Source organism: Gambusia affinis, linkage group LG19 (assembly GCF_019740435.1).
Source record: "Gambusia affinis linkage group LG19, SWU_Gaff_1.0, whole genome shotgun sequence".
NCBI lineage: Eukaryota > Metazoa > Chordata > Actinopteri > Cyprinodontiformes > Poeciliidae > Gambusia > Gambusia affinis.
In genome coordinates, this window is record NC_057886.1 from 19,008,895 (window position 1) to 19,021,360 (window position 12,466).

A 12,466-nucleotide genomic window follows, 5' to 3' on the forward strand; every position below is an offset into this window, starting at 1 on the left:
GCAGTGCTTCTTTTTGTCTTTGCAGACTTACTCGGTAACTCTAAGTTGATTTCAGTACGACACTATAAATCATAAACACTTCAAGATTATTGATGCAAAAATATTTGGATGGCTTCTCAATATGACGTGACATAGAAAATAATCAGAAAGTTTTTGTTCAGATTATAACTTGGTCTTATTCACAGCCCATGTTTTTTCAAACATTTTGTCAACTGGGAATGTTTTGTGATCCAACTATAAAATGAGTCATTTATAGGCCTGATTTTGGCAGCATATGTCCACTGTGGCACCTTCAGTCTGACTGTGAGAAGCATTCCCAATTTGAACTCTGTATTTGCTTTTGGAGCCACAGTATGTGCTTGCTTGCAAGAGTCTTGCACTCATGGTTAGTTTACAGTGATTTGCAGTGGTAATGCTAACTTCAAATGGATATGGAGGGGAATTTTGCATTTTCCTAATGGCACTTGAGCCAGTATTTATTTTTTCTCCCCAATCCTCATAGAATTCTGCCTAAATTCTAGCATGAAAACTCAGCATATTCTATTATAAAAACCCTGGAAAGCATTCATTTCCTCCTGGATCCAAATATACACCAGGTGAATGACAATCCTTGATATATGCTGAATAATAAACTGCAGTGTTGCAACAGGCACATTTTAGGAGATGATCTGTGCCTGTTTTATTTAAATGTGTAAATGTTTAATTTGCTTATTTTGAATACTGCTGAGACTAAGAAGCAGAATTTGGAGCCTGGAGACAAGCCGACTGAATCCTTGGCAGGAGGAGTAATTAGGAACGATGGCGTTGGCTTACTGTGTGCTGCGTCATAAATGGAAAAGAAACCATGATCAGACCTCAAACTCACGCCCAGCTAAGACAGCTGCCCAAATATCAGCGCGGTTTATTATTTCAGAGAAGTGGGGGGTGTTCAAACTCGCAAAGGCGGAGATAAATCCAAATCACTCATTTTGCTAAAACAGACACTTGGAATCATTCTTTGCGTAATGAACGTGTGCAGATGTTTGTGTTTGGACAGTAAAATCCCAGCTGTGCAGATCATCCCTTTTAATGTGCTTTAATAACAAAACAAAGCAGGGCTCTTTTCAGTGTGTGTATATGTGGGAATTATGGATATTTTGTAGAAGATTTGAAAGAAGATACTTTAACAAGATTACAGTATTATTTTTTTAGAAAATTATCTAGATTCTGTAAGTACTTTCCTGTTAGCTGAGTCAAAGACTTAATAAAGAATAAACTAATATTATGACCTTTTTTTTAGTAATAGCAATGACATATGAAATGTTACATAACATTGAGAACATATGCTTCAGCATTTGCAGCGCAACCAAACTGTTTCACTTAGTTAATGGGTACAATCTGCATAAATTGTGTGTTGATTTAAATATGTCTTTACTTATTTTAATTTTAAAAGAAATGACTTGGTGTGTGATACTCCAAAATGCTTTATATTAGAGTAATGGAAACTCTCTTTCCTTTAACCCTGATCAGGTCATGGCAGTATGCAGGCAGTGTTGGTTGTTCCCTCCCCTGGAGATGCAGCCGCAGTGGGTGTTGGCATTAATGCCACAGCTTATGTAAGGATGCTCTAACCACAGCGTACAGGCTAGTGGAAAACAGAGGCATTCCCCACATTCTGGGAATTGTTCCGTCTTTCGTGGGCATAATAGAAAGCTGGCTGCATCTTATACAGCATTGTAAACAATGCTGCACACTGAGAGCTGTGCCACTGCCAGACTGTGGAAAGTGGCGCAACAGGAGGCCTGTTGGCATGAGATGATTAGGTGATCAGGATCACTCTGCAAAAGTCTAAGTATAGAATTAAAGGTGTCACCCTGAAAGGTCTGCAGACTGAGGTAAGTGCTATGGTGTAGGAAAGAAAAACTTCCTGTCACAGTCAGACTAAACAACATAACAAGCTTGTGTTGCTTATTCTTATTTGCATTAATAACATTAGCAACCACAAAACTAAAAAGCATAGAAAATAATTCACATTTTACATTAGAAAACAATATAGTGTGATATTTTTTTGGGTATGTTTCAGAAGAAAAAGAAGCATTTTAGTTCAAATTCTTTAAAAAAAAATGTTATATTTAAGTTTCTTAAAACATTCATCTTGTAAATAGTGCATGGGGAAAAAACCTCTGTGCAGGTACAACCTGAAAATTGAGTTATTCTGACATATCCCACAGTTTTAATGCATTAGTGCTAATATTGTTTTTCCTTCTTAAGAGGCTGAGCCAGACCAAAACTATGAGGGTCAAGTTGAAAAGTGAACAGCATCAGGCCACCTAAGAAGACAGAACATTTGGCCTGCAGCTTTTTATGCTTTTTTTGGCTGTCGAGCACATTTCAGACGTGACCTCAGACCACTGATGTTTCTCTTAATACGAGTGAAATTGGACTACAGAGAATGAGGACAGGAACATGACTGGGCAGGGCACACTTGGAATTATAGATAAAGCATAAGAATGGGAACAAAGAAAACCATTCAGGGCATAAAAGGTTGAAGATAACAGGAAACAGCATGCTGCAAATAAACATGTTGGGTTTTTAAAAAAAAGAACAACAAATCAAGACAGAACAGGCACAATGGATCTGATGTGATAGTTATCTAAAACATGGTGATGTTGAATAAAACAACATAATAAATCCAACACACTTCCTCTTCAAAGAAAAGGCTCAACACATCACTGGAGCTCAAGGGAAAACAAGTGGACCAGAGCAGATGCTTGAAAAACAATCCACCCTTCCTCCCTTGCCAGTGCAGTTCATTGCTTTTTCTCTTCAGGAAAAAAAAACAACAAAAAAAACTAGATAGCCTAACATTAAAATCCCTTCATCAGCTAAATATCAGAAATTGCTCTGGAAGCAGAGCAAACAGGGCCGGCCTTGGCAGGAAGATCCATTCACAGTTTGTGGTTGTGGCTGTTAGAGATGCTGCATGGAGCCAGCAGCACATCAGACTAGTAAGTGGAGGCAGATGATGGTGTTTTACCTTCTCTCCTACAAACCTCCCACTTTCTCACCCCCTCCAACCAAAACCAGTTAAACCACACCCTTTCCCACTCAAAACACTGCCAGCACTGTCCTGTTCCTCTGATGTTCTTGCATATGGGGGGGAGTATTGTTGCTCTCTTTTACAGACTCAGAAAGCAAATTTACGAGGTAAATGTGTTCTCACAAAGTTTGCAATGGAACATACAAAATAAGTCTAATAAATGAAAACCAAAAGAATGCTCCACTATCATTTTGTGCCCAATAGTATTTCAGAATTTTAACTCTGCTTGTTTGAAAACCATGTTTGTATATCTATTTATTTGATGTTTAGATATGTTTGAAGATAATCAAAGCTTTAGTTTTTAGTCAGTCCAGCAAAAATATTCAGTTTTTATGTCAGCGAGCCCTCTTGTGGACATAAGGAGACATTGCAACCTTATGTAACAATAGCAACTCATGGCTTAATGTCTAATATCTTAATGTATGTTAAAGCGCTACAAATATGTAGCAAAAAACAATTTGAAAATCTCTTCCGTACCTGCACAAATAAAAATAAAAGCAACAAAAAATATACATGTTATTGTTGGGGGTGTAAAAAATAAAAATCTGCAGTTCTCTGATTGCATAAGTGCACATTCTTAAATTAATATTTTGTCACAGCATCTACTGATTGCTGAAAAACAACCTGTCTTCTTCAGTCCCTCTATCCATTATACTGAATATAATTGACATAAAGCAAAGCTCTGCTTTCCTGGCTGAATTTTCCAGTTTGTTTGTTTTTTTGTTTTTTTTGTTTGTTTGTTTATTTGTTTCTTTTTTTTCCACATCTTTCATAGCTAAAGGCATAGTTTGCAGAAAGTGTACATAGGATCAATAGGTTATTGTACAAGGGTATTATTAGTCAGAAGAAGTGTACAAAAGACCCAGTCTTTTTTATATACTATGTCACAGTAGAGATAGTTCCCATAACTGTGAAAACTGCCTGACAATAATGATAATACTACAAATTGATATTTCTCCAAAATAACTGAAAGAAACAATAGAAAGACTGATCATGGATTTAAAGAAACCAATAGCAACATCAAAGAAGTTGGAGGAAATTAAAACAAGAACCAGCTGTGATTTAGATGTGATAGATATCCCTTTATCTGACTGAAATCTTCAAAAACTATATGGGCAATATGGTGTCATTTATCCCAGTAGGTGTTGGCATATAGTCTGACACTGCATCTCCGATCTGTGAGAATTAACATCGGCTTCTGTAGACAAAAGAAGACAAATAACCAATCAAACCTGCAAGTACAGTACGTGCAGCAAAACATCAAGACACCTCTCTTAAAGGACAAAAATATAAAAGAAAATCCAACAGGGAAGCAATCTGTCAACCTCTTTCATGTATTTAAAATTACTGACAACTTTAGGTCCTATGGCCGTTGGTGTGTTTCTGCAATCATTACAATCATTCCACCATTCTCTGCAGACTCACTCAAGTCCTTTCAGATTCCAAGGACAGTTTTGGTAGACAGCTATTTCAGGTCTGGGTCAAGATGTACACTTGGATTTCAGTCCATCTGGGTCATTCAAGGATATTGACAGGTTGCTCCTGATGCCACTTATTTATTATCTTTGCAGTGTGCTTTGGGTCATTTTTGAAAAATCTGTCTCTGTTTGCCTGATACTATTTCTTTTTCTAGGACTACTCGCTTAATTTCTGTTGCCTTAATTCATTTCCCCATAGCATGATGCTGCCACCACCATGCTTCAAAGTAGGGATGTTGTCGGTCAATTGATGAGCAGGCCCTTTTTCCCCAAAAACCTGATACTTGAAATGACAATAGACTTTCTGGCAAAATTCCAGCAGAATGCCACACCCATCTGTCCACTGTACCATAAAGACCTGATTGGTGGAGTGCTTTAGCCACCAATCAGGTTACCTTCTGACTAATTCTCCTGATTCCACTAAGTACTGCTGGAGGTCGGCCTACACAGTCACCTCTATGATCAAGGCACTTCTTCTCTGATTTCTCAGTTTGGATGGGGAGTGAGATTTAGGGAGGGTCCTGGTGGTTCCAAGCCTCTTTCATTTACAAACAATGGAGACCACAGTGTTTTTCAGGATGTTTAATGCTGCCAAAATATTTTTGTGTGCTTCCTCAAATTCATGCCCTGACACAATCCTGTTCCTTTGACTTCATTATGTGGTTTCTGCTCTGACATGTAGCTTTAACTATGAGACATTATATAGACATACATGCCCCATTCTAGATCTTGTTCTAATAATGAACTCACCAGAGGTGAACTCTAATACACTTGTTGAGGATGATCAATCGGTGGAAACAGGATGCATCTGATCTAAATTTTCTGTGACATGACCACGGCTGTGAGTACTTACGTTTTTCAACAATTTTGTAAAATAAAGAAAAAAAACTTAAGAAACTTTTTTCATTTGTTCTTTATCTGTCATTTTGCATAGAAATTCCAATGAAAATTAATTCTGAAGTAAAATTGTAGCACTGACTGTAGAAAAGGCGACCCTCTCTGAATACTTCCTTCATGCTCTGTACTGTACTTCTGCTCAACATTGCTAAAAATATCTTTAAAGCAGATTGTTATTGTTTGTCTGTAGTCAATGTACTCATCCTCATTAATCCCTCCCAGTTGTTAAAAAAAACACCACACCTTCTGACTCCACAACAGCTGGTCTCAACAGTCTCAGTCTGGACACATAACGTAGTTAGAATTATGATGTGTTAGTGTTAGCCTGGCCAGGAGCAAAGAGCCTGCTCTATTTTGCACTGATTGAGGGTGAAAGCTTACAGTCTACCCCTCAATCTAAATGTGATTGTTGCTCCCAACATCATATTTAATTAAACATTAAATCTGACTTTTCCATCACAGCATAATGATGTACATCATGTCAACTTTTGATTTGTCATGCTAGCATATGGCTGCAAAAACAAGGGCATGAGGCATGTGTTTACATGGCCTTTAACACTGAACGCTGGGCAATCCAGGTGAACAAATACAGCAAAAAATGTAAGTGGTTGCCACAGCAACACAACCCTCACAAGGCAAACTCCCCATAGCACCTACATTTTGATCAGACTTTGTTTTGTGTTATAATCGGCATGCTGAGTTTTGAAGATTTGAGCTGTTCCCTTTTCAACCCCTGTGTTGAGACACTAAAACTACAAACAGATGAAGGCAGGCAGACGAAGCATGATGGCAAAACACGGGAGTCAGATCATCTCCTGCCTCCCTGCCTCTCTCCACCCTCCTCTCATCCCCAGGCAGGGCTGGGCCAAACGGTAGGTGGTGCAGAAGAGAAGCCTGGAAGTGGGATTTCCAAATCTTTGGCTTTCTGACTGTTCACTGGACAAGAATGGAGAAGCAATACATCCCAAATATAAAGTAAGTGTGATTAATAATAGTCTCATCTTTATACATTCTGTAGATACACAGAAAATAAAAATAGGTGGAGTTTGTTTCTCGTCTTGAGAGAACTGGTCGCTTAAGTTTTAGGTTATCTTATCAGCTAGCTGTCATTTTCTGTAATAAATGTCTGGAGCTCTTAATTGCAGTTTCTCTGAGAACATTTACGTAATGGCTTTTCTTTGGTGGGAAACAAACTGAAATTACATAGAAAACTGCCCTCACAAAATGTTATAAGAGTATTTGTGTTAGAAAGAGAAATAAAAGTCATTCTACTAATATCAAAGTTCTTATGACATACTTCAGGTCTGTGTTCTATGTAGTTGACCAACATGATTAACTAACATAAAGTGTGACTTTTATTTATTAAATATTTCAAAGATTGCCAAAAGGAATAAAAAAAAAATTGACTGAATAAATATTCTATTTCCTACAACTTCCAACCCATTCATACTTTTATTTATTATTCCGGTTTTAAATTACTTCTGTGAGGAATAAATAAATCCCAGAAGACTGTAAATATCAGAGGTCATGTTTACCAAATACAGATGATATTATGGGAAGAGTCTGCAATTTTGGGTCTAAAGATGATCCAGTACATTTTTCAATTGAAAACAAATTTGATTTAGACTGTGAGTGTGTGTGCGTGTGATGAATGCCGAGCTCAAAAACAAGGATTATTAAAAGTAAATATGCTTTTTTTCATTCATTTTACAAACAAATAGTCATCAAATTGCACAGACAGGTTGGAGGGGGCTTGAACTGTCTGTATTTTAAAGCAGGATTTCAATGCATCTGTTTAAGTCCAAACCATGAATGTTAATGTCCTTATAGAGTCTGCCATTGTCTTTTTTTTCCACCTTATAAAACCCTCCATCAAGCTGATTGTGAATAAAGTTAATTTTTTTAAAAGTGTTGAATAACATGGGTTCGTGATTGCTGATTTTTAAATGTTTTGTTCTCTAATTACTTCCCTGGTATTGTTTCCACAGCTTTGGCATTACAGCAGTAGCATCTCAAGGCTTTTCTCACTGAATAAAGATCCACGGAACAAAGCAGCACTCCAATCAGATGACTCAAAAGAGGCGGAAAAAAAAACCCTTCTTAATCTCCCGATCTCACGTTCAACAACTGGAATAAAGCACCTCGTCCAAGGCAAAGGTCAAAGCTGATTTCAAGACATGGAAGTTCTTCTGTTTTTCATCATAAACTTACTGGCAGATGAAACTTGATGTCAATATGGGGTCAAATATCCATAAATGTTTTACTAGCTTGACTTCTGTCAGCATGTCAATACAGCATAGATGACGTTCCCTTCAAAGAGAGAAAACTGGGAACTGGTATGGTGTCATGATGTAGCTGCTGGATGTGACTTACATGTGACTTTTGATCTAAAACAGGCTGACCAAAATCAGTATGGAAGGGAGGCCATCTGCTTTGATTTGGATATATAATAACACTACGGAGGAACTGAACATTTCCTTCAGAAACAGCACAAGTGAAAACTATGAAAAATACCAGTTTTACATGATTGGCCTCTTTTTATCCTGCCTGTACACTGTCCTTCTCTTTCCAATTGGATTTATTGGAAACATCCTGATTTTGGTGGTAAACCTGACCCACAGAGAGAAGATGACCATTCCTGACCTCTACTTTGTGAATTTGGCTGTGGCTGACCTCATCCTCGTGGCAGATTCCCTCATTGAGGTTTTTAACCTAAATGAAAAATACTACGACTACGCCGTCCTCTGCACCTTCATGTCCCTCTTCCTCCAGATCAACATGTACAGCAGTATCTTCTTCCTAACTTGGATGAGCTTTGACAGATACATCGCCTTGGCCAGCTCCATGAGCAGCTGTCCATTGAGAACTATGCAGCTTGCCAAGTTGAGCTGTGGTCTCATCTGGATGGCCTCCATCTTTGCCACCCTCCTACCTTTCACAATAGTACAGACTCAACACCGGGGTGAGGTGCATTTTTGCTTCGCCAATGTCTCTGAGATCCAATGGCTGGAGGTGACCATTGGCTTTTTGGTCCCCTTCTCCATTATCGGTCTATGCTACTCCCTGATTGTTCGAATCCTCATGAGAGCCCAGAAGCACCGTGGGTTGTGGCCCCGACGGCAGAAAGCCCTGCGGATGATTGTGGTGGTAGTTCTGGTGTTCTTCATCTGCTGGTTACCAGAGAATGTCTTCATTAGCATCCAGCTGCTGCAGGGCACAACCAACCCATCAAAGAGGACTGCTACCACCCTGTGGCACGACTACCCGCTCACAGGTCACATTGTTAATCTGGCGGCATTCTCCAACAGTTGCCTCAACCCCATTATCTACAGCTTTCTCGGAGAAACCTTCAGGGACAAGTTGCGTCTTTTTGTCAAGCAGAAGGCCAGCTGGTCAGTAGTGAATCGCTTTTGCCACCACAGCCTTGATTTACACCTTTCTGTCAGGGACAAAGTTTCAGAAGTGTGACTGAAATAACTAGGACACTTTTTAAATAAACTTACTCCATGAAATTTTTCTTATTCAAGTCACATAGTTATTCTCTTTTAGAGTTACTCAGCTTCATCCCGTTGCGCCTTAGATGATTTGCCTGCTTTATGAACAAAAACCCCCTTCTCAAGTAGAAATAAAAAGACAAGTCCGTGTGTATTCTTAAGAAGATAAGCTATGAGTGTGTTGAAGTGTTTCATTTTGACTTAAAGTTGTTTTCCTTTCAAGCATTTGCTGTGGCAAAGATAAAGGGAACTGATTCTAACAACAAAGCCGAAAGCTTTTGCACAGGATAAGTAAAAATAAGGTGTCATATGTTGCTATCCAACATACAAACCTCCCTGAACATTTGGGAGTTTTGATCTGTAAGAAATCTATAATTTCTTACAGACCAGTGCTTCGGTACTGTGAAATTCAAGGTATTCAATCAGAGATTTCTTACAGAGATTTCGTTCTCTGTAAGAAATCAGAGGCTCTTTCATAGCCAAGGCCATCTCATAGAGGAAATGTTCCATCAGACTGAATCTAATCAGGTTATCTATTTGAGCTACTAGAGCTGGAAGGGTCATTTCAATTACCAAAACCACATGACCCTTCCAGTATATAAAGTATAAATGGCCTTTAGCAAGAAGCTTACACATGTGTACCATCCACATTGTCCGTGAATTATGAGTATGCAGCATTAAAAACGCAGAACAGTCAAAGACACAGCAAATCTAATCTGTATTGTCTATGCGTCTGTCTTATACAATACTCTAACTCTTTTGTTGAACAGAATATCATGATATAGTCAAACTTTGCCTAGACGATTCCAAATAAACATTCACATCCCTGATCTGTTCCCACGTTTTCAGAAATATCTACCTAAACACCTTAAAAACAATATTTTGTATGCTGTGTTGGTTATCACCTTGGTTTTGTTACTATTTATAGAAAATTTTAATCACTGTCAAGTTTTGAGATGACATAACCCTTGATGCCCTTAATAAAATTTGACCGCATTGTTTTCTTGTTCTGTGATCTTAAATTAAAGCAAATGTTTAAACATATTGTAAAAAATTATAACATTATTGCAAGTGAATAAAAAGCTGGCAGTTGATCTGTTTTGTCAGATCTTGTTAGGTTGAGGGTGGTGAGAAGAGGCAGGTGTTGTTTGGCATGGAGAAATAAAGACTGAAAAAACCTATTTGTCAGTGTTCAAACATAGCTGCTTTTTGCAAAATAATAATACATTTTAAAAACATGAATCGGCAGTCATTAAGCTTTTCTTTAGCACCATTTCATAATTTTTTTGCATAGTTCCATGTTATGTCTATTTATGATCTGAATCTACTCTTTTTTTTCTTCTTGCCAAAAAATAAAACAGCTTGAACCGACATAAAATCTTTGGCTTAGTTGTGCAGTTCTGGACTACTCAGATCCTCCTACCGTTTACTAAAAATAATCAAATGTTGTCTGCAGAAAAATTTGCTTACTGGTAGCAAACATTTAAACCTGTAGCCCAACCAACTCAGAGGTTGAAGCTGATGCAAAATCTAAAAAGAAAACAACAAACAAAACATTTGTATCTGTTAAGGTTATTAGATTATTTATAGTTCTTTTTTCTAATTTCTACAATTTAAAAGTAGTTAGTGTGTCGTGCAGTAAGGTTTCTATTTTTTTCTCTGACTGGGAAAAAACAGTAGTCCAACCCACAAACTGTTATTCCAGCTGTAAGTGTCCTGGGAACACCATGTTTAGGATTCTTTCAGTGATTTAAAATGACAAAACTCACTGCAGTGCATCATTCTAAGGGTGATTTTTTTATAATAGCATAAATCTTTCTAACACACAACAGTTTTACTGCCTTAATTAGGTTGTAAAATTTTCTGTTTTAATTTATGTAAATTTTGAAGGATGTATTGGTGTAGCTGGAACGTAATCACATTTAAAGGGTGCAATAATTTATAAGCACCACTGGGGGTCTGCCTACAGGAAGTCATTGAACTAATAATGCAAAGCAGGTTGTCAAGGTTATTGATATAAACAGGACCCTCTGTGGTCACATGTTCAGAATTTGAGGAGAAGCAAGCCATCACCTTTGTCTTTGCCATACACACTCATATACACACATGAAAACACGCTCATCTGACAGGTTGTGAGAAGAGCTTGAATGTGGACTCCCTGAACAGCTGAGACTACTGAGCAAGGTTAAGGGTTTGTGGCAGCTGATGTCACAGGAAGAAAAAAAGAGTGTGAGACATTTTTCCTTCTGCATGATGCTGTAGCAAAGCAAAATGAACCAAACCTCTTAGTTTGTGTTTTAGCCTCTCAGGACTTAAAGAAGATTGTGTCTTTTAAGTATTTTTAAGACAACAGAATATTCTCTATAGAGCTGCTTTAATTATATGCCTTAACATTGTTTTATGTGTAAAAGTTCACCTTTAAATGTTTGTGTGGAGTGTGAAAAGGTGCTGGACATTGTCAAACTGTAAATTGAGCTTGGGTGGGGTTTGTCAAAGCAATTACGACAGGGTAATCCAGGGCTTATGCACGATTACAAGAATGTGAACCCGGTGGACTTCAACAACTGAATAATAGATCTGACACATAATTGCATTTGTATATTTAAACCCCTCAGAAGAATAAGTGTTGAACAGATTGGTCTTCCAGATTCAGAAGGAAAACAGAAATTGGATGTTTAGAGGAAGTAAAGAATCTGAAGTTTCAAATGGATTTTTTCAGTAAATAACAGGTTAAAGAAATGCAAAAGCAAAATTGTTTTCTTGAAGAAAGACATTGATATCTTTGAAGAGGAAGAAGATCAATTATCAGACTTAATCATAGTTTTTTATACACTTATTGTAAAATACCAGGTTTTCATGATACAAAAAATATTTACATTTTCCACATGCTGTTACATACATATCCTGCAAGTGCCAATTGAAAAAAAGGAACTTTTAACAGAAAATTCACAAAAGATAGAAATCTACAATAATCTGGTTGCATAAATGTGCGGTTTATTGAGGCATCTTTTTATTTAATTTAAGTTTAGCATTCACTGGTCTTGACTATTTGTCATCAAGTCAGATGAACCAGAAATAAAGTTCAGCTGTCCTGGCAGGATTTGGTTTTACATTTGCCGTCTTTCATCTTGTAGCTGATGAACAAGAGCGCCCATTATTTAATATGCTCCATAACACCATGAAGACATTCACAAATAGCTTTATATTAATTATTATTTTCAAATGAGGCTGTAAAATATTTTTGATTCAAAAAGGAAAATGTCACGTGATAAAATGAAACGTAACAACTCAGACATAATTCATCAGGTCGTGTGATTTAAACAACTTAGGCAACTTTAAGCAATTTACGTAACACCTATTTATTTATTTAGCTATAAATAAATACGCTTTCTAAATATGTCCACTCAAAGAAAAACATAATAATTTCCATCCTACTCGGTAGCAATTAAAAGTAGTTTTCTGATGTTTTTCTGCGCTTCCTTACGTCCTTATGGCCGTTTGCAGTGTTGTAGTGCAGG

At 37.4% G+C, this 12,466-nt stretch overlaps 1 protein-coding gene across 2 annotated transcripts; it reads left to right on the forward strand.

Annotated features, from left to right (window-relative positions):
• The first annotated feature begins 5,232 nt into the window (after positions 1-5,232).
• gper1 (G protein-coupled estrogen receptor 1) lies at positions 5,233-9,985 on the forward strand. 2 transcript variants are annotated; one of them, XM_044099483.1, is made up of 3 exons: positions 5,233-5,398; positions 6,309-6,429; positions 7,443-9,985. In XM_044099483.1, exon 3 carries the CDS (start codon positions 7,867-7,869, stop codon positions 8,920-8,922), a length of 1,056 nt encoding a protein of 351 aa, XP_043955418.1. In that variant the 5' UTR covers positions 5,233-5,398; positions 6,309-6,429; positions 7,443-7,866; the 3' UTR covers positions 8,923-9,985. The 2 variants fall into 2 exon arrangements, with proteins under 2 accessions (XP_043955418.1, XP_043955419.1); XM_044099484.1 differs by lacking the exon at positions 5,233-5,398 and having other exon boundaries at positions 6,216-6,429.
• The last annotated feature ends 2,481 nt before the right edge of the window (positions 9,986-12,466 follow it).